The sequence below is a fragment of the Festucalex cinctus genome, chromosome 3 (assembly GCF_051991245.1).
Source record: "Festucalex cinctus isolate MCC-2025b chromosome 3, RoL_Fcin_1.0, whole genome shotgun sequence".
Lineage (NCBI taxonomy): Eukaryota > Metazoa > Chordata > Actinopteri > Syngnathiformes > Syngnathidae > Festucalex > Festucalex cinctus.
In genome coordinates this window covers 20,138,319-20,160,580 of record NC_135413.1, presented here as the reverse complement: position 1 = coordinate 20,160,580, position 22,262 = coordinate 20,138,319, and the positions used below count along the sequence as shown (strand labels likewise).

At 39.5% G+C, this 22,262-nt stretch overlaps 1 protein-coding gene across 4 annotated transcripts in view; it reads right to left on the bottom strand.

Moving 5' to 3' along the window:
- Positions 1-22,262, bottom strand: part of itpr2 (inositol 1,4,5-trisphosphate receptor, type 2) — a 63,484-nt gene that overhangs the window by 39,470 nt on the left and 1,752 nt on the right. For 3 of the 4 annotated variants that reach the window (XM_077516537.1, XM_077516540.1, XM_077516539.1), the window contains exons 2-31: positions 18,113-18,183; positions 17,770-17,888; positions 17,597-17,683; positions 17,209-17,367; positions 14,834-14,932; positions 14,679-14,762; positions 14,428-14,574; positions 14,034-14,129; positions 13,013-13,057; positions 10,694-10,845; positions 10,495-10,594; positions 10,248-10,408; positions 10,028-10,169; positions 9,033-9,191; positions 8,477-8,649; positions 7,939-8,058; positions 7,555-7,737; positions 7,172-7,423; positions 6,944-7,091; positions 5,954-6,101; positions 5,498-5,685; positions 5,281-5,407; positions 5,136-5,193; positions 4,831-4,996; positions 4,518-4,685; positions 3,182-3,268; positions 2,963-3,088; positions 2,747-2,869; positions 949-1,149; positions 266-517 (exon numbers count right to left, since the gene is read on the bottom strand). In XM_077516537.1, the coding sequence (XP_077372663.1) occupies positions 266-517; positions 949-1,149; positions 2,747-2,869; positions 2,963-3,088; positions 3,182-3,268; positions 4,518-4,685; positions 4,831-4,996; positions 5,136-5,193; positions 5,281-5,407; positions 5,498-5,685; positions 5,954-6,101; positions 6,944-7,091; positions 7,172-7,423; positions 7,555-7,737; positions 7,939-8,058; positions 8,477-8,649; positions 9,033-9,191; positions 10,028-10,169; positions 10,248-10,408; positions 10,495-10,594; positions 10,694-10,845; positions 13,013-13,057; positions 14,034-14,129; positions 14,428-14,574; positions 14,679-14,762; positions 14,834-14,932; positions 17,209-17,367; positions 17,597-17,683; positions 17,770-17,888; positions 18,113-18,183 (4,141 nt within the window). Of the gene's footprint in view, positions 1-265; positions 518-948; positions 1,150-2,746; positions 2,870-2,962; positions 3,089-3,181; positions 3,269-4,517; positions 4,686-4,830; positions 4,997-5,135; positions 5,194-5,280; positions 5,408-5,497; positions 5,686-5,953; positions 6,102-6,943; positions 7,092-7,171; positions 7,424-7,554; positions 7,738-7,938; positions 8,059-8,476; positions 8,650-9,032; positions 9,192-10,027; positions 10,170-10,247; positions 10,409-10,494; positions 10,595-10,693; positions 10,846-13,012; positions 13,058-14,033; positions 14,130-14,427; positions 14,575-14,678; positions 14,763-14,833; positions 14,933-17,053; positions 17,070-17,208; positions 17,368-17,596; positions 17,684-17,769; positions 17,889-18,112; positions 18,184-22,262 lie in introns of those variants that run through there. The other variant, XM_077516541.1, reaches the window with a different exon arrangement.

Here is a 22,262-nt window from a genome sequence, read left to right as displayed (position 1 = left end):
TTGTGGTTACGCAATCGCAGAGCACATAGAGACAAATAACTATTCACATTCACACCTATGGCTTCTAACACTTGTTTGTGGAAACGCGGAGCACAAGTTCACATTGGAAGGCCAGACCCGAGATTTGAATACAGGCAACCTCTCAGCACTGGCACATGTTGACATTTCAAGTAATGTAATAACAACACACAAGAGTTGAATATCCAAATAAAGCTGTGGCTGAGGCAGATGGACAACAACCCCTAGGTTCCATTGTAGCATTTACCTCTGGGACGCAGTTGACATCTGTGACAACTCTGACAATGTCATCCAGTGGAAGCAGAGAGTTACATTTAAGCTCAGTGTAGACATTCTTGCCCTCGGTGCAGGCAGCAAGCAGCTCCACAAGCGTGTTGTGGTAAGCCAGCGCTCCATCTTCATCAATGCGCTCACGCTCAGAGCCCATCATCTGGAGTAAGACTGGAAATGAGGAGCGGTCGTTGTAGAACACCAGGACATCCTCACCACCGTTCACAAGCTGTAAGGAAAACAAGAAAGATCCTTTTTCATATATTTTTTTTTTTTTACCATCGCAAACTTCAGGATCTAAAGCTCAAAGTTATTTTAGGACATTTATACAGTAAAAAACAAAAAATACCTTGTTTTAATGTTCAGTGAATTATTAAGTTTCACCAAACATGATGCTCCTTCAACATCTGTTCAGGAAGCGTACATATTTCAGGCAGCGCCCAAACAGATGGCAATTTAAAATTTACATATTTAAATAAGACAGATCTACGATTTAACTGTAAATGTGAAAATCAACAAAAATCACCAAACAAGAATATATAAACAATTGTCTTGCTCAATATTGTCTACAGTACACCACATACATTTTATTTAGAAGGTTTATGATGACTCACATTGCTGAAAATAATACAGTAAACAATAAATGGACAGATTCCTCACCTCAGTCATAACTTTGTCCTGACATTTCTTCACATATTTTCCTTCAGCTTTCACAATGGTTTGCAGGAACTTCAAGTATAGAACATGCCGCCCATGCGTTTCAATGCAGTGGACAAAGTGATGAACAACGCGGTCGCTGATTTCATTGCACAGCTGGTAGTAATTCATAAAGATGTGGCGCATTGTTTCAGCTTCTAGTAACTGTTGAGAAACAAAGAGTTGTAATTCAGTTTTATGAAGAAATGACAGCGTTAAGACATTCAACAAAAATATTACAGGACACTAATAAGGTTCCAGATACCACTTTTCTTTCAGAATGAGCACACACACAAACACATACACATTTATATTAGAATGGTGATCTCTTCATCCATACGTAATCCATTTTGCAGAGCATTATTTACAGTCCATGTTAGTGTTGTTATTGGTGTTGACGTTTAAGTATCTCCACACTAACATAGTACTAATATAGCATCTGAACCGTTTCATGAGCATGTATACAGTACAGATTAGGGATACCACTTTTTCAAGACCGATACCAGTACACGTACTCAACTCAGCGATACCAAATACCGATACCAGTAGCACATACAATTCCCCCCAAAAAAGTGACAGATACCGTATTTTCCGCACTATAAGGCGCACCTTCAATGAAGGACATATTTCAAAACTTTTTCCATATATAAGGTGCACCGAATTAGAAGGTGCACCTTCAATGAATGACATTTTAAAACTTTTTTCATATATAAGGTGCTACAGTAGAGGCTGGGGTTACTTTATGCATCCATTAGATGGCGCTGCGCTAAAGGGAATGTCAACAAAACAGTCAGATAGGTCAGTCAAACTTTATTAATAGATTACAAACCAACTTTCTGACAAGTCAATTCACTCCCAAAATGAATAAAAAGCTGTTTTATTATTTTCTCTGAGGTAAAGTTTTAGTATTAGCTAGCGATCCAAGATGGCGGGATCTTCTGCGCATGCGTGTCACCGATCGTGCATCGTCACCAATAACATCTTGACAGCGAGACCTGTTGCGGCTCAATATCGATCCATATATAAGGCGCACTGGATTATAAGGCGCATGGTCAGCTTTTGAAAAAATTTAAGGCTTTTAGGTGTGCCTTATAGTGCGGAAAATACGGTAATTATAAAGACTTATATATCCCAATATAGCATATTTTCTTAAAATTGTGTGGAATTAATATCAATTTTCTATTCTTCTAATCTAGTTCCTGATCATAAAACGGCCACAAGAGGGCACCATCATGAGTACTAATATCTTAAATAAGGCTTGTATCGCACCCGCCCATTCCTAGTACAAACTAATTTCATTTTGAATTATTTATAAAATTGTCATAACATGACAAAAACAGCCAATCAGAGATTGTAGAGACACAAGGAGTGACCAAATAACACGTCATTCATTTTAGTGTGCACAGTCGTACTGAGCGAATTTTTAAACTCTTGTTAGCAAGAAATGCTCAAAGTTGGCATTTATACCACGTTGTCGGATAAATTAATCACTGCTTTGGCAACTACCTACATAGCGGCCTGGACTAACGGTGGCTTGTATATAATGTATAGTGCACACTGAACGTACAAATGCACAATCGTGAGGGGCACGGATTCTTTTCAGTGATGGGACGGGGTGGAGGGGTAGTGTGAACTGTGAAGTGTGGCTACGTTCAAATCTTGCTAGTGCATACTCCACCTTTAAATTTTACTAAAAAGTATTTTTCAGTGGTACTCTAGTGCTTTCCCAAATAAGATTCCAGTAAGTCATCATCATACCCACCCCTGGAGTGAGGAAAAGATTGAGGTGTTTATGTAGCAGAAATTGGTTCTGATGGTTCCCTCTGCAGAAGTTCTGCAGAAAAGTATGTGCCAGGGTCATGATCTCATTCATCTTCTCATCACTCTGGGAGAGAACAATTAAAAGAGAGGTGATGAGACATAGGGACAGGCAGTGTGAGACAGGATAAGTCACACAGCAGTTGTGGTTCAAGCTCACTTTTTCAAAAGGGATCTGAAGCAGGTCCAGCACGACAGTATGAGCGCCCATGTTCTTCAGTAGCCTCTGCTGCTGTGTACGGATCTTTTTACCATGGTAACAAAGCTTACTGAGCCGCAGCAAGATCTACATAGGACACACAAAGAACCATTGAGAAATACCAGGCCGAATTCCTGACATCCAATGAGAATAATGTGAAGAGACAAGCATGAAACGTGCCTCTTTGACAATGTTGTAGTTGTTTTCCTTGTTGCTGTCTATTTGAGGTTTATGATTCCCATCATGGACTGTGCTCAGCCCGGTCTCCTGTCAAGACACAAAGAAAAATCAGTCATTACAAGCAATTTGAATTACATACTCAGAGATGCCAACACCGATCATCGCCTCTCAGGAACATTCTAAATATTTTGGTAGGACCATTTAGATTTTAGAGGATTTTCAGTAACATTTGTGTGTCAGCCAAAATAAACATGCACCATCGGAAAGACTTTGAAAAAGACTAATATTTTCTTTGTATTTTTGTGACAAAATATTCACAGCTTTGTTTTTATTTCAGTTTGATTCATTCGACATGTCTGAACTGGATTGCTAAAATGTACAAGAATGCAGTGATAGCTTTACAGAGGTGTCAAATTCAGATCCTGAAAGTGAAAATCCTGCCACAGTTTGGCTTGAGATACACGTGCTTCTACGCAATCGCGCTCATTTACCTGCCGGTCCACACCTCTGACTATAGCACCAAGCACCTTTGCGGGGGTTTGAAACTACATTTAGACAATGATTATTATCAGAAATGTAGTTTATTGTGCACCAAGGGGGGGTGATAAGTCATTTTTAGAGGAGGTGCTGCACACGGTGTTAGCCACGCTAGCTCGCCAAGTGCTTAGAGGTGCTGCCCGTGCCCTACTCAGAGACCTGTTTGGGGTTTTTTTACACTGAGGAAGATGCAATGACATCAATAAACGTCCAAGAGTCCAAATCTTGTCAGCCAAGCGATTGATACTTAATCGCTCACTTCTATCTGAAATATTTTCAATTTATCCATAAAGCCAGAATATACGGCAGCTGCCCGTGACAAAATACAGACAAATCGGAACATTGAACATTTCTGCATACTCCTTTGCTAAGGCAATTACATTTAAAGATGCAGACAAAATATTGTATCCAACTGTCTGGGAAAAAAATAAAATACAAACTGTTTTTGTCTAATTGCATTTGATCATGATGTGCGGGGTGATATGTTCCACTCATCCAGTCAAACCAGTGATTTCCAGCCACCGTGTCATGAAGGTGTGCCATGGGAAATTATCTAATTCCACCTAACTGGTCGAAAAATGAATTTACGAGAAATAATGTATCCTTGTTCATCTATCAATCCCATCATCATATTGTGACATGCAGAACCAAATGTTTTCCATGAGATGGCAACTAACGTGCATCCACGTTTGACATTTCTGTTTAGTCATCTTCATGCAGGTCTCTTTTGTAAAATATGCACCTTAGCTCATTAGGTTGGGAAATACTGCCGTTAATGCAATAGAAACGTTTCATTTACCTCTATGTTTTTTTCTTTGGCCTGTCTGACTCCAAGGTCTTCACTGTTGTAGACTCCGTTCTTCTCCACCCACAGTTCTGATTTCTCAACAGTGAGACGCAGTTGGTCCAAGTCGGCCTTTATCTGCTTGTAGTTCTCCACATCCTGCTCTGAAACTAATAGCTGGACCTGGAAAATAGGCAGACACAGAAAATAAATAAAGCACAAACTGCAATATTACTTCACAGTAACAAATTAAATCCTTTAAGATACCACTTTTCTTAATTACTGATACTAACCCTGGACGAACCAGCAAGACTGATTTGGTGTGTACCTGTTTGAAGGCCTGCAGCACTTCAGCTCTTTGACTGAAGTGTTTGAAGATGAGCTGCAGTGAGCCAGACACCAATGGAGGATATTCTTGCATCATGAGATGGATCAGAACCCTCAGAAACGTTCGACCACCTTCATCATCAAGTTCCACCGCACTCAATTCAGAGCTGAGATAAAACAAGAATTTTAATTCTCAGAAACCCCGTTTGACAGTTATGTTTATGCACATTTGTATCATTTAATGAAGTTTTAATGAATGTGTGGGGTTGGTTTGTACCTCAAAGAGTCAGCTCACATTTGACCTACCTCCCAGCAAACATGCTCTCTGCTTTAGACGCAATCTCATCAATGTCTGGCTCGGAAGCTGGAGACGAAACCAAGTGTACAGCGGAGCATTCAGACCATGAAGTGAAGTCTAATAATTACACATAAATCTTAAACTACATCTTACGCGTCATGATCAGGAGCATGTCCGCTTGTGAAGTAGCGCACTCAGACATGCTCTTCTCGCCAAACTCTTTTTTATAGATAGACAACAAATATGTGATCCTGTAATCCAGCCGGACACTCAGGATGAACTGCAAAGACAAGTGAGAACACCACCAAAATATCAAACAGATGATCTTGAACCTGATCGCTCTATTCCCATTCACTTGACAGCAACATACTTGCAGGATCTCTATGATCTTCAGCTTAGTGTCCATCACCATGACGTCCTCATTGTCCAGAAGCATGTGTCCTTTGCCGTAGCGCAGTGATGGAGGCGTGTCAGGCAGGCCTTGTGGCACACCTCGACTCATCACCATCTGGGTCATCATTTCGCCAACGCCGTGAATGGTACGCAGGACATTGTTACCTGGTGGAGACAGCCACCTTCACACACTTGGACATCTGTCTAGTATTTGAATTACAAAGTGTCGCTGTGAAAAACACTTCTGTCTGCATTCAATTTCATCCCATAAAAAAATAAAAATAAATAAATAAATAAATAAATAAAAAATAAAGACAAACATGGACAATGTTTTTCACACAACCTAGGGTCTCAATCTTTAGAATCCTAGCTGGGATGTGATAAATACAAATGACTGAGGTGGTAAAATAAAATCACTTGTAGAAACACCCACCAGCTTCTGGACTTTTTGCGAGCTTGTTCATGAAAGTGAGCGGCTGCTGGACAATGTCCAGTATGGCCAGTAGAGTGCGGGTGAGTCGCAGGAGCTCACTAAAGCTATAGAAACCAAAGTAAACCAGGTTACGCGCTAGATTCACCACCTAGAGGAGAGAAGGGGAAATAAAGTCATTCATAAAGTACTGTACTGTATTTAAGCTTACAGGCACACTGTAAGTGGCACAAAACATGCTCTATATATATAATGTATATTTTAGTTTATTTCCTTAAAGGTGGAGTATGCAGTTTAAAAAAAACAAAAAAAAAACAAAAAAACTTTGAACAGAATATGATTAAAATGACCTCTTTCTACACTATGCCTAATTTAATTTTTAACTATTACTCTAACTGTTGTGACGGCGCGACAAAATTAGCCAATCAGAGTCGGTCGTGGCAGAAGGTGTTCATACATGATTCATATTCGTACATGAAAGCAGCGATACTAACAGATGAGATTACCGTATTAATGTACTATGCATTTACTGTAGAGCGGGGGTATCCAAAATTTTCCATACAGACAGAGAAATCAAAAGTATGTAAGGGCCACTTTGATAATTATTTACTTTATTTTATCAAGCAATTTATGAATCAAGCTATGTCTATGTATTTATATTACAGCGTTGTTATCCAGCCTGTTTTCCATGTTTCTCTCCACTAACACACCTGATTCATGATCTGGATCGTTATCAGGCTTCTGCAAAGCTTGCTGATTAGCTGATCATTAGATTCAGCTGTGCTGAAGGACGGAGACATGGAAAACAGGCTGGATAGGGGCTCTCGAGGACCGAACTTGGAGACCCCTGGTCTAAAGTACATACAACAAATATATTAGGAATAGTTTGAAGTGCTGCAGGCCGCTTAAAAATGGATGGTGGTCATAAGTAAGCCCCGAGGCGATAGTTTGGACACGGTGGGTGTAGAGAATCTGCTTTGCAACTTAATATACCTCTAGAGTCAGTTCATTCTTGTCTTTTTCCCCAAATGGAAAAGGCTGGCTGACCACATCTTTGAGGTATTCTTCAACAAACTCCATGGTGGGAGCAAACTTCCTCTTCATCTCCTCTCTTGAGGAATCTGCTGACTCGTATTCAAACCTGCAGAGAAAAACAATAGTAACAGGCGTGTAACGGGTGGCCATGTATGTTTTGCGCCATAGCAGATTTCTGACGCTCACTCATGGATGGTGATCTTGGATGGGATCTCAGTCCACAGGCGTGCATAGCGCACAGGAACCACAGCTTCTTGCGGGTCGCGGTCCACATGCATATGTAGCATGAGGCGACAGAAGGACGCTCGCAGGTTGTAGGGAAGGCAGTCATCAAACATGCAGCGCAAAATGAGATCCACAGGAAGCTGAGAGGAGATCTGATTGATGGCAAGATACTGACGGTCCAGGCACATTTTAGCAAACAGGTTCAGCTGATACCTGACAACAGGAAATGAATGAGTGATTGGGGAAAAGCTGGCATTCCGCAGTAAAAAGCTTAATTCATCATTTCGCCACAGGGCAAAAAAACAAGTTTGAGCACGTTTGGGAAGTAAGAGCAATAAGGCCACCTGTAGTAAGTGATCATATCTAGATCCATCTTATGGTTGCCTTTAGCATCCTGAGCCAGATGGCGGATGGATTTGCCATGAGGCTCCTTGTGGCTGTCGATCCAGTACAGCCAAACCTCCTCCTCTTCCCCGTCCTCCTGCATCAAAGAAGACTCCAGGGGGGTCTCGGTATTAGGGATTAGTCTGGATGTGGGAGTGTGACAAAGAGTAGTTGTTATAGATAATAATAAAAATAAAAAAACTCAACATTAAGCTGCTTTATATGCGGCAACAGTGGCATGCTGGTTGACAAAAAGAGGTCTTGTAAACATAAATAGACACAAGAGAAATATGACATTCACAAGGATGATTTAAGAAATATAAATCCTGCATGGTGTAACTCACCTTGTCTGGATAAGGATATCTGCATTGGCGGGGTTGAGCATAAATTTGCAAATAAGCTCCTGTGTGACAGGGATGGCGGTTTTATTGGACACACACAGATCTGAGAGATAATCCAGGAATCTGAAAGAACAGAGCACACACAGTTGCAATAAAGTTTATAAAAAAATAGAAAAAATGAATAAATAAAAAAAGACAGTTAAGCCTTAAATTCAATGCCCTTGAGGTTATACACTTCAGAAATTCGTGAATTCAATTTTCTGGAAACAGGAGAAAATTATCTGGCCCATTGATGTATATGGATTATGGACACAACACTTCCGGACAATTAGGGATACTCTTCAACTCAGTCTGCTTGATCTCTCTCAAATTAGCCATGCAGTTTACACATATACAGCACGTATAGCAAAACATCAGAACTAAGTTGACAATAATATAGAACGGAATGTATACAGCAAAGTGTTTAATCCTTTTTTTGTGAGGAGACTTGCCAGTTTCTACTTTATTAGCTGTCAAGATGTGAGAGGTGACTATGTATTACCTGGGTTCCCTATTCCGTCTCAGAAGGCTGACAAACGTCTCAATCTCTTTGGCTGTGATGTGCTTTTCCAGCAGCTTGCGGTTGTTGTGCAGCAGAGCAGTGATGGTATCCTCAGCCAGAATCTCATACCCAATTTGAGACTGCATGATTGAGAACTTTTTTGCTATATACTCCTACATGAATAGAATACAAAATAGATAAATATTATTGAATTAATAACACATAAGAGATGGGGGGAGCTTGGGGGGATATGAGATACAAATTAAGCCTCAAATGGCAATATATTCGTAATACTCTTTATTCACGTTATTAAAATGTCTTTAATTTCATTTGAAAATGATTGGGTTTAACAACAAAATGATTAATTTCTCTATTAAAAGTGCAGTCAATTCAGAGCAATTGACTGTCACATGTACAGCAACCTCGATCCCAGCAAACCTTTTTTTTTTTTCTATAGTTGGCCGTCTGGCAGAACTTTTACAAACTCTCCAAGTATCCTTAGGCAACCTTGAATACCTGTGTGACTGAACTCAACAAGATCCCCATTAAGACGTGCCTGGTTTTTGCGATAGTCCTGCTGGGAGTGTCGCAGCACTCTGTAGCAGAGTCTCAGCATATACTTAAAGTGAGAATAGCGCTGGTCTCCCAAATCCTCCAACTTCAACATGGGGCCATCACCCTGGTCCGTGAATGGAGCCTTGAGGATGCCAAAGATCTGGAGGGACAAAAAACAGCCGGATTAATCAACTTAACATCAACTCCATCTTGCTCGTAATGTTGAAGATACCACACCACCTGATATATATGTACTGATATAAAGTATGTGACTTGCCATATTCACACCATACTGTAAATAATTCTGGCTTGATGCTAAAAAAAAAAAAAAGTTATGGATCTTAAGAATATATATATATATATATTTTTTTTTTTTTTTTTTTTTTAACCATGGACTGTAAATCGGCCATTAAAAATGGCCTTGTTTTTTCTTTTTTCTTTCTTTCGGTTTTACAATAACATGCTCTATACTGCCCCACTAATCTAAATGTGGTATTCTGGTTAATATTGCGTTAGTGGAATATGAGTTAAGCAGCTAAAATCCAGCCGTTTTTATTCATCTCAGGGGCAGCCATTTTGCCACTTGCAGTCTACTAAAGATGACATCAATGTTGCCCAGGTCTCAGGTAACAACCAGTCACAGCACAGCTTCAGAAAACAGGTGAGCTGTGATTGGTCATTGCCTCAGCCTGAGTAACTGTGATGTCATCGTCAGTCGACAGCAAGTGGCAAAATGGCCGCCCTCGAGATGAATAAAAACGACTGGATTTTAGCTACTTCATAACTTATATTCCACAAATAGAATTTCAACCAGAATGTCATGTTTAGACTAGTAAGGTCACATATAACATATTTTTGTCAAATGTTTAAGGTTGACTCCCACTTTAAGTACGGTGCATTGTGGTGTTTACACACGATTAACATATTAAATGCTATGTGTGTCTGTGTGCGTGTATGAGCATGCGAAGGAAACCACAGATATCGATATGTGCTGACCTGAGCAAGGATGTTCTGTTCTCTCATCAGTTTCTGCCTCTCCCGGTTGGGTGTAGAGGTGACAACAGACAGGACCTCCTGGCCATTGTTTGGAACCACACAAACAAAGAAAACCAGGTCTTCCAGCAGCTTAGTCACAAACCTGCAAACAATGTTACGGTACAAAAGCATGAAATCTTGAACTCATAAAACAAAACTTGGTGACCTTAGTTGACTTTACCTTCGCTCATTCTGAGCAATGTTTCCATACTGAAGCTTCTTCACGGTGGCCTCAAGGACTTTGCTGGCATCGTTGGCATAATCCAAGTCTCTGACTTCCGATAGGGGAACGGAGACAATGGCAAAAGCTTCCTTATCCTCTTTAGTGGAACAGGTGCCAATCTATTGCGACAACCACAGGAAATGGCCGAGTCATTTATCTGAGGTCAGTTCAGAGTAACTGGTTATGTGAGCAGAGAGATGAAAACCTTGAGCATAACAGGACGCTCCTCTTCCGCATCAATGGGCACATTGGTGCTGGTTACCCATGTGTTGGTGCACAGGTGCCTCAGCCTCACGTAAGAGTTTCTGTGAAACATCTGATTAGGTGAAGTCTCACATCGAACGAGGCTTGAAAAATTCAAGTTTCAGTGGGAATTACAAAGAAAAAGTTGGTAGCATACTGACCTGGGCACCAGACAGTCAGCCCGCTGCAACGTGGTGGCATCCAGCTCAAAGAGGGAGGCTATGTCATTGCCATGTTTGACGGAAACCAGCGTAAACGCAATCTTGTCTGCTGCTTGATGCTTTCGCTTGCAATATACAGAGTCCGTCTCATTCTGCAGCAACAAACACAAACAGCCAGGATGCAGGGATATTGATATATATGCATTGTAAGGCAATATTTGCATTTTGCCTACTATTATCTTACTGAAAAAGAGCAAATGCGATCATGTAGATCGGTTGCACATGATTATAATTTAGTAAAAGTGACATTTTCTCCTCTTCTGCTCGAAAATAATAGAACAAATTTAGGGATGTCAAACTCATTTTTATCACGCGCCAAAACCATAGTTATGGTTTCCCTCGGAGGGCCACTATGATCGTGAACCCGTATAAATAAATGCGTACCTCATACTGTATTATCAAATACAGTATAATATATTGATAACTAGTTTTGCAATCAGAAGCCAGTAAAAAAAAAAAAAAAAATCAGTTATTTTAAAAGGGTAATTAGTAACAAACAAATGCTTTCAACATAGCCAATTTGAAATTTTAGTGGTTTTGGTTTGCCTTTGAGGCCAGATAAAATGAGGCAGAGGGTTGAATTTGTCCCCCAGGTGTTGACAACGACACCCGTGGAATACATAGTATCTTAGTTTCGTTTAACATTTTTAATCATGTGCAACAGGGGTTCAGCTTCAGCACATTCTAAGGACTTTGTTCAATCTACAGTTCTAGAAAACACATGAGAAAGAAACTGGTCAAAAAGTGGACATTTTACATTTATATTTCATACATGAGATAACATAACCACTGACCACAATGTTTTACTACTAAATCATAAGGTGTTATACATTATTTATGGCCGTAACTTTGTTTTTTGATAGATTCTGAAGAAAACGCCTGACTGATGCTAGCTGAACTTTTCATTAAGCTGCATTCTGTCTTAAGAAAGACTGTCTCTATGGTCACAAAAGGTTACAAAATGCCTGGTGCATTTCTAGATACTTCACAGGGAAACGATTGTTGGATTTCTAGAGAAGTTGGATACTTTACATGGGAATTCATAATTAAAAAAAAAAAAAAAAAAAGGAATTAACTGGAAATTTGGGACGCTTAACCTGTATCCCACTGAGGGGCGAATGTTTGTGACAAATGTTGATTTACCGTCAGGGTTCGTTCAAGCTCATAACATTTCCAAAACATTCTCAAAACAATTTTATGGTTCTCTAAACAGTCTTCGTATTTCTTGTCATCGCAAGGACATTTTTGAGCATGTTCAAAAAAATTTTTCCAACTCTCTTGTTACCAAATAACCTAGTATGTATGTACTTGGTTGAATGCCTCGAGGTGAGATTATTATTATTGATCGGCATGTGTCAGACATGTCTCACCTTCAGTTCACCCATACAACACAGATAAATGAACACGATCACAAATCTAATATTTTGAATTTAGACAGATGTCTAAATCAACTGACAGCTTTCTTACTCTGTCTAATAACTTTGCACAGCTAGAATTAAAATATCATCATCCTCTTAAAATAATGGATGGATGATATTTAATAAATATAATCGAATCAGTATTTGGTTGGAAGTGGTTCAGACTGCAGTATGAGCATGGTATAGATTCATGTGTTATTCCACATACTATCCTTTGCATGTCAATGGAAGCTCCCTAGATGTGCCTTCACACATCAGTTTCAATACACCGAACCCACCACACCCCTCCCTACTACCCCCCAGTCCACTGGTGACTCACCCCAGCAGCTTAACAGACGAGCGGAGCGGAGCAGACAGCACGTCTTCTACCCTTCCCACCCATTTCACAGAGCACCCCCCCCCCCCCCCCCCCCTCCTCCACATGCACACCCAGACGTTATGTAAGGAGCCCCCTGTGTGTCTGAAATTCAGCGTGGGCATAAGAAAGTGTGCGAGGGTGAGACAGTTTGTGTGTGCGCTCACTGCCTGAATACAAATGCGCAAGGTAGCTAGGGGCTTAAGAATCTAGATATAGAATAGGAGTAGGCATGCGTGTGTGTTTGTGTGCCTGTATTTAGTAAGTTGCGAGTCTAAGACAGCCTGCAAAATTGCATAACGAGATAGAGGGGGACCTGCAGTTAAGACAACTCCTTCTCATGACTCATTCGCTTTCGGTCCGACTCATCTTATGGTTTAACATGATCTACAAAGTGGCCCACCTCCTTATCTATAAATTAAAAACATTGGATGAGATGACTGGTAGGCCATTTCGGAGCTCAATGTCATCATAAGACAAACTCACCTCTCCCTTAGGCTCCAATGTTTTGACTTTGAATTCAGGGTTTTCCTGTAGAGAAAGAAAAGTGCAAAGTGACTTCAAGGGAAGACGTTTCTCATCATAACTTGGTCAGTGCTATCCATCTACCAATCAAAACTGCAGTGAAGACTTGATGCTGCCTGCATCAAAGGAAACACTGCCACCTACAGTAAGTACAGTGTCGCCCTTCTCAAGAGGGGGTTTATTTACTTGTGTACATTATCACAAAAGTTAACTAATTAATCAAAAATACAAAAAAAAAGAAGAAAAGATTCTTGTATTTATTTATCTAATGGTCTGTGAAGTAGTTATGGTAATTCCTTTGCTGTATTCTAAAAAGCATAAATGTGTTGTTGAAAATCAACAAATTTACAATACATTGTATAATATCATATTCATTTTATTTATTTATTTATTTAGAATTATACAAAGCATTGTAAATTTGAATACTGTGACTAGCATATTTTTGTGTAGTTTTCATATTTTGTGTGTAGTTTAATATGATTATTCTTACATTTTGAGACATTAATAATGAAATAAATAAATGGGGGTAGGAATAGATAATAGAAGTATATACTTCCTCGTACTTCTTTTGGAACATGGGTAAGCAGGTATGATATTGCCTATGCCAGGGGTGGCGAGATCCGGTCCTCGAGGGCCGCAGTCCTGCAGGTTTTGGATATTTCCCTTCTTCAACACAGCTGATTCATGATCAGCTCATCAGCAAGCTCTGCAGAAGCCTGATAACGAGCCTGTTAATTGGAATCAGCTGCACTATGAGTAGGGAAATCTATAAAACCTGCAGGACTCCGGCCCTCGAGGACCGCAGTTTGCCACCCCTGGCCTATGCTGTATTAATTGCATCAAACACTGCCTTTGCTGTGTTTGTTTGTTTGAACTTCATATTTTATGGTTTAAAGTTGCTTTTGTTTCTATTATTTGCACGTTATTTTATTATGCTGTATTCTTATTACTTTGGTATGTTTGAAATACATTTTGGGCTCACCTCAGCTGCGAGGTAATTGCCAGTGGCGAGGTGCTTGAAGCGAAACAAACTGTTCCACTGACCAGCCCCACCTCTGCAGGGGTCATAATGAACAACCTGGGCAGGGAATAAATGATAAACAGAAAGGTGAAAACATGCACAGAAAACCATCAAGTCCCATTATCTTTGATTTGAAAAGGCATTCTGAGAAATTAATGAACAACAACAAATGACAGGTTCTTTATAATGATAGAAAATGATTTCACTTCCAATTACAATTACTAGTTGGCCAAGGCCAGACAAGCCAGAAGAATACTGAATCGTGCCCCCCAAAAAAAAGAAAAAAAGAGAGAGAGAGAGAAAAAAAAAAAGAAAAAAAAAAAAGAAAAGAAAAGTTAATCATGTGATGTTTTACTTCAACTTCCCACAAGGCCTTGGAGCTGGTGGCAGAGGTAGCAGACTGTCGCAGTGTGGTACGGAGGAAGACGTGCTGTTGTTTCTTGTAGTCGTCACTAGTCAGAAACTTCTCTTGCTCTGCGTGGAAAAGCCTAACAACATCTCCCTAGGAAAAGGCACACAAACATGACATAGCACACTATTATAACCCCAAAAAGTCAAACACTTTCACGAAAAGATAAACACACAAACAGCAGTAGTAGAACAAACCCCTTTCAAGATGTCTTCCTTGTAGTCACTAAACTTCATGAACAATGCGACCTTCCAGCTCGTGTTGCAGCTGACGGCATTGACCTGCAACATGAAGCATGGGGGAGCGAGTGAATGAGTGGAAATTTACAAAGTTGGTGCATTAGTGGTCTCACCTCTTTGCAACCAGGATTGTCTAGCAGCTCGATATTACTGGCATGAAGAGGCTGCCCTGCGTTCACCGGCATCAGCACTACCTTATCTCCAACCACCACCTTAAAATCAAGACATTTGTTTCTCAATGGGAAATTTCTTTTGTCATCCCGATGTACGTGAACGATGAAGTGTCTTCATGCAAAGAACTGCAAACTCCCTCCCGCCCCTTCAATCACATTTTTGATGTGTTGTGCAAAAGAGGGTGAATTGAAGACATGCTCACTGCAATACAGGGTGACACAAAAAAAAAAAAAAAAAACAGGAAGTTTTTAACAATCCAATTAAACAAAGAGTAATGGAAGAAAAATAGTTTATTCATAGTAATTAAAACCTTCAAACATGCCATTTAAGAAACAATGAGGGAATTTTATTTTGATTTTTATTATTATTATTTTTTAATCACATTGTGTTAGACGCCGTCCTGTATGAATGCACTGTTGAAATCTGTTGTTGATATTCCTTATTGACCGCTGCAACAGCTGAGCTGGGATAGCATCATTGTTTCTTAAATGGCATGTTTTAAGATTTCAATTACTATGAATAAAATATTCCTTCCATCACTCTTGGTTTTCTTGTTAAAAGATTCCCGTTTTCTTTTTCTTTTCTTTTTTCTTTTTTTGTGTCCCCTAGTAGTATGTCAGTATGGACATATGTAGAAGTATGTGCAGCATACATCTCACATGCTCTCCAGAACAACAAAAATAAATACAGGGAGTCCTCGAGTTACATCAGTGTTCCGTTTCTACGTAGCGATTAGGGATTTGGTGGGGATAAGTGCAATACTGTGATATTAAAACTGCCATAATATATCGTTGTCGTCATGTCAGAATATTAAAAGCAGCACATCTGTTAAAAAAAAAAGTCAGGTTGATTTCCATTTGTGCAGTTCTAGCACCCTCTCGTGGATAGTTTTTTTTAGTGCAATTTAATTTTCATTAGGGATGTTTTGGCACTTCTATGTTTAAAATCTACACTAATTGTCATATGAAGGGGAACGTAATATGCCTGTGAACCGGGTGGAGGAACTCAATGTGTGCATGCATTAACAAGTAAGCACCTCAATGGGTGTTATTAAAGACTGTAGGTGGTTTATATGCATTGCTGTTATGTACAAAAGCACAATATTGTATTTTTCTGTATGAGTTTTTTTTTTTTTTTTTTACAATATTGTGACCTTTTTTAAATTTCGCCAAACTCCCCATAATATAGTTAGAATTATCATATCATGATACCGTATAGTTATGTTTGGATATCGTTACATCCCTACTAGCGATGTATCCCGAATTTCGACTTAAGTCGAATTTCCCCATTAAAGTCAATATTTACATCAAAATAACTTGCATAAAAAAAAAAATCTAAAATAGATTAAAATGATAAAAAATAAGATGCTGTCTGACTGTCCGACTGAAGCCCAAGTCCTTGCAGACGTTCGTCAGTGTCTCTCGATCCTTTCTACTATCTTTTTATGATGTTTAGCTTTGTTTCCATGGTAATTGCTTTTCTTTTGGCTGGACCTACATTGATAAAAGACTATAAAAGAAAAAAAAAAAAAGCCAAAGATACGCCCACAAGTGCACAAGCGCTAGCACTAGCTAAGGGCTAAATAGCGGCCGAGGGGAAAACACTGTGGGCTGTATGGCGGACAAGGAGCCAAAATGGCGGACCGGGCGTAACCGTTGTAAAGTCGAAACGACTTAGGTCAAGTGTGCCTTAACTCGAGGACGCCCTGTAAATAAATACATAAATAAATAAGAGTCAATGAATAGCAAATCCTCCATTTACTGCAGGAATAATCACCCATTGTATGATACACCATGTATGAGATCCAACACAGGGGACAACATAAGATAGTAATATATAGCAAAATCCTTTAGCATTATTATAGATCAGTCATTTATGATATCATTATTCTTTTAAGTGCATAATGTTACTGTCAAACTTTAACAAACACTATTTTCAGTCCTGTTTATTTGCAGTGTATATTACATCTAAAAACTTCAAGCTGGAGTGTACTAGGATTTGCAAATCATTCCATTTTCACTATTCCCAAGGCTGCACTTAAGTATTTACAACAAGGTGAAGCATAACTAGTGGACTAGAGGAGAGGGAAAGCCTGTCTAACCATGCTTGCTAATCTGAGCCACTAACGAACAATGGTCATGCACAATCAAGGGCAATACCTTTAACCATAGGATGCTAAAGCCAGAGAAGAGGGACAAAATCAGAAAAGTTACTGGAATTGGTCATACAATTCAGAAGATTGCAGGAGTTTCCATTTTGGCGCATTGCTCGTGTCTGCAGAAATGACGCGTGCAGGCAGATGATGGGCACCTACATTGTCTCCTTCGCTGCGCAGCTTCCAGAAAGGCTGAATGTAGAACCAGGAGCCCTCGTTCCCAGCTGGATCCAGAGAAACTCGCATGGCATTTTTTTCCAGCAAGGCAGGGAGACGCTTGTTCACTGTCAAGTACTTGTTACTCTTGATGTGCAGGAGCTAAGAGCCAAGAAATGGGCACGTTCACAGGCTGATTGTATAATAGCGGATCTTATTCCATGGAAAAACAACCTGCGTTATAAATCAAAGCAATTTAATTACACACAGGATGAATGACTACTGGAAGCTATTGCAACTATAGTGACAAGCCCTGATAAACAGAATAAACAAAACCAGGCTCTGGAGTGAGGAGAACCCGACACCACAAATGTTTGCAGACGGCGAGTACCTGGGCAACATTGCTGTATTTAACAACTTCTCCGAGGAGCTTCTTATTTTCAGACTCGTTCTGCTTCTGCTCCAGCTCTGCTGCATGCTGCGAAGCAGCAACAGTGACAGCATTTGTTATAAGGGACGCATAGAAGATATATGATGGCTGATATGGGCTGGTTGAAGTTTAACCTGTAACTTCTTGAATAAGTCTGCTTGTGTGTTGTTGTTCCCTTGTTTTCCTTGTTTCGCTTTCCAGAATTGCTTCTGGGCAGAGTATCTGTTCATGGGACACACCTTGAAGAGGCAATCTGCAGCAAAGGAGATGAACAAAGCAGTCAGGCATGCTGGCATTACCGCCATGAGTCAGACTCATATTACGGAAAAAGTGTACTTTAGTTGGAGGACATGTTTATTTTCCAAGCGGAGGCCAGCAGAGTCAGTTAAACACAACAAAGCACACATAAAAAGCACTCCGTGCAGCATATGGTTAATCTCAACAGTTGTTTTTGCACGTGTGACTAATTCCACATACCTCTGAACTTTTTGGGAGGGTTTGCCAAGTCTCCTGCATCAGGCTGGACTACACACCTGTCATCGACAAGACTGCAGAAAAGAGGAACAGAAGTGTAATCAATATCTTTACATGTTACTTCTGTTCTTGGAACTGATATTGTACACTAGGCATGATAGTGTGTGTGAATGGTGTTGACATATTTTTGCTCTGTTATGAAGTGCGTGTAGAGTTATTGGCCTTCTTAGTTGGGATGAAGCCATTGAAGGCTATTTAAGTGAGCACAAGTGGGATTTTGCCACAAGAGGAAACTGTGCAGTGTTGATAAGAAACAAACTTTTTTTTTTTAACATTAACATTTCCACGGTTCAACATTAATAACTACACAGACTGAATAATAGTAGATATTTGAGCTGTTTTAATATTTTAATGACCAATGTTATGTTTAATTACCGTATATATTATCGCCACACGTTTTCTTGTGATGTCATTATAGTATGAACTATGCATGTTAAAGGTGAAGTCAAGAAAAAAACATAATAGTTATATGTGACCCCACTAGTTTAAACATTCTTCCATCCATCCATCCATCCATGGATGGTTGCCAGCCAATCGCAGTAAACGTCATTCTGATTAACATTATGTTTGGAATATAAATTAATTTGAAAAATCCACCCATTTCTAATCCATCTCAGGGAGTGGCCATTTTGTCACTTGCTGTCGACTAAAAAAATGACATCACAGTGCCTAAGGGCTCAGGTAACAACCAATCATGACTCAGCTTGTGAATGTCACATGATCCAACTCAGAAAACAGGTGAGCCGTGTTTGGTTATTACCCGACTGTGATGTCATTTTCAGTCGACAGCAAGTGGCAAAATGGCCACCCACTTAGACGGATAAAACTACACTAGTCGGGTGTATAGAACATATTATCATATAGAATGTTTTGACTTGACCTCAGTTTTAAAAGTATCACTCAGTTTGATGTAGGCCTACAGCAATTCTACACCCGCAATAAATGTTCGGAAAAAAACAACAACAACAACAACAACAACAAACAGTATTTTTTTTTGTGTTATTAATACCGCTCTGGTCATCTCAAAACTTCAGCAGCACGGTCTTCCGTTTTCACTCAGGAAAACGCACTATATAAATACAGGATGTTTACACATGAATTTCGTCTCAATCTACACTTCTGGGCTTCTGCTAATGTGTGGTGGTGATTTTCTCCTAACCCCCCACCGTCCCGCTGTTGACAGACAGTAGTTTACCCCTCCAGGTGGGGCAGTTTCAATCACTGTAGGCAGATGGGGCCGGGCGAATTTGTCGGCTGCATGACGCACAGATTTTTTTTTTTCCCCCCACTCTGGTTGAGCCATGCGAGGTGTCCATTTTTAATTGTTTGTTTACAAACAGAAACGGTTTGTTTACAAACAGAAACCTCATCTAGTAGCCCTGACGATTAATCAACAATCAATTCCATATTCCACACAATTGACTTTAGTCTTGATAGTTGCTTAGTAGATTATTATGCCATTCCCTACTTGCGATGGAGGTCATTTCATTGTGAAGTCATGGTCAGTGGATGTCGACAATTTCCTTACCACATTACTCTGCTACACTGTTCCTAGCTGTATTTGTAGGTAAAAGGTATGTAATTCAATACCAATATAAAAAGGCTGACATGCACAAGAAAATCCATTCATCTTGCTGTAATGCAATGCACAATTCACCCGATTCATGCAATACTGTTAACTGCTTAAATAAGCCTCTCCCTCTTACTCATTCCATTACACTTGATCACTGTCAATTCATAGGCTGAGTTCTCTTTCCTAAAATATCTCTATTAGTATCAGATCGAGACCAACAACAACAATAGGAGCCAACAGGTGGAATCACGACGTGCAAAACAGGTAAAGAGGAAAGTGCCAAATGATCACAAATAAGTTACTGGAATCCACAGAGAGAGGAGCTGCAGTACGGAGGAGGAGCTCAGCTTTGACATCACACTCTGTGTGTCCGGTTTGCCCCGTAACTGGGTTAACCATGAACCACAGATAAAGAAACCAGGCTGGACACAGCTAATTATAGCCCTCGAGAGGGTGTTAAACACACTGAACCAACAAGATAGAAAAGGAAGAACCAAATAATATTCAGTTATGTCAAGGAAAATGAGGGCAGGAGAAGCAACACTTGTGGATTATTTTATATAACAAATGTTTGGTGCTGCATGCTTCAACCTGTTGATTAAGCAAAAAGACTGTAAACATACACTCTGCAGCAAAATAATAAATACTGATCTGAAGCCACTAAATTACAACACCTTTAAGGTCGTTCAATACAGACCAAAACAAAGCAACAAAAACAATTGGGAAAAGTATACATCCAAACTTTCACAAAGCATTAGCACTAAAATTGGGGTCATGACATCACACTACGGTTCACCTCCTACAGGAACATCAAAAGATTTACCTCTGAACATACCTGATTCTAAAAAGAAAAAACAAACCTCGACAAGGTGCTTCAGAGAAGGGAACAAAAGACTAATACAAGGCAAATTATGTGGAGTTAGCAGACTAAATCAAGCAGCAGTATCTATATAGTGTACATGGGGTCACTTGTGAATTACTCTCAGCAAAGAAGAGTTGCAGCCACATTTTAACAAGGGTTAAATTATTTATACACTCTTGACAGCTTAAGAGACAGTGTGTAGAATTTTTTAATTATTCAAAACCCCACTGTCAATTTCAATAAAATGCAAAAAATGCAAAAAATTAAATAAATAAATAAATAAATAAATAAATAAATAAATAAATAAATAATAAAAAGAAATATGATCTGTCACCACAACATACCGGTACTAGTAGAATGTTTTACACACTGTCCTTTAAGAAAATAAAAGGAGGTACGTGAATTGCGGCTATGAATCTCTGTTGCATTTGTCATTCAGTTTTTGTCAAGTTAAACATGACTATTGTAATGTCTGTGTTTGTTATGTGTACACACAATGGCTAATAATTAGTTTTTCATACTTTTACAGCAGTTCGGAATGTAAATTGTTGCTTGAAATGTTGTCTGGCGAATGAAAGGTTTTATTGTGATGACAGTCTGACTCTGGAAAAGATTACTTTAATGTATCCACATGGGAAAAAATGCTTGAAAATGCAAACAAATCAGAGGTTGACCAGGGTCCCTGAATTGTGCTCAAATGTAGAGGTTTCACCATACAGAATATTTTAGGGCAGTTATCACAAAAGCACAGCCTGAGCCGTCAAATTAAACAACATTCAAGATGAAAAAGTCTCAAATGAATCTGGAGGGCCCTGGGTGAACTTATCATCACACATTTCAAGACTTCCGACTTCTGCTTGTTTGGAATATAAAGGTGTGTAAGGGGTGAAGAGATTTCATGTTAGCTTATGCAAACAACGGCACTACGCCCAGATCAACGTAAAGTGTGCTCACAGGGGTTGGGCTCTTTTCCTCAAGGTGCTCTCTTATTGGGTTAAGAAGACTCTTGTTGATAATCAAATACAAGAGTTATTTTACTGCTATAGCTACACAATCACGTCATGCACACTGTTACATTTGATGTCCCCGTCAGCTGGCCTTTGCATTTACATCAACATAGGTGTTATTCAACTTCAGGAGCTTTTCTATGAAATTGCTTATTGAAGATTTTAATAGTTTAGTAGAGTGTTCACCCATTTTTTTAAGATCCAAGTAGAAATGGGATCTAAATGATAAAGAACACAAACATAACCTAACACAAAACTTGGAATCAACAGAAGAAGAAATGGCAAGAAAATCTGGTTTTAAAAACTGTCCCAGACCATAAAGATCAAGACTGAGAGAAGTAGAGGGTGGGGCAAAGTCATTCCTCACCCAGTTGATCATGCTTGTTTTGCAGGATTCAGATCCCACAGGGCACCCTGAAATGCTGTCAGTTCAGGGTCAGCTACGGTGCCTAAAACCAGTCACTGTAACCTGTCATATATTTATTTATTTACACTATGCATACAGACTCCATTGCACCAGAAAACCTTGAATGCGATGTCAGCCAGAAATTTGGAAAATTATCTGCTGGAGACACAAATTAATGAGATAATACATCACAGGAGAGGTGCCTTTCACCTTTTTGTCTTTGCCTTTTGTTAGGAGTACACAAA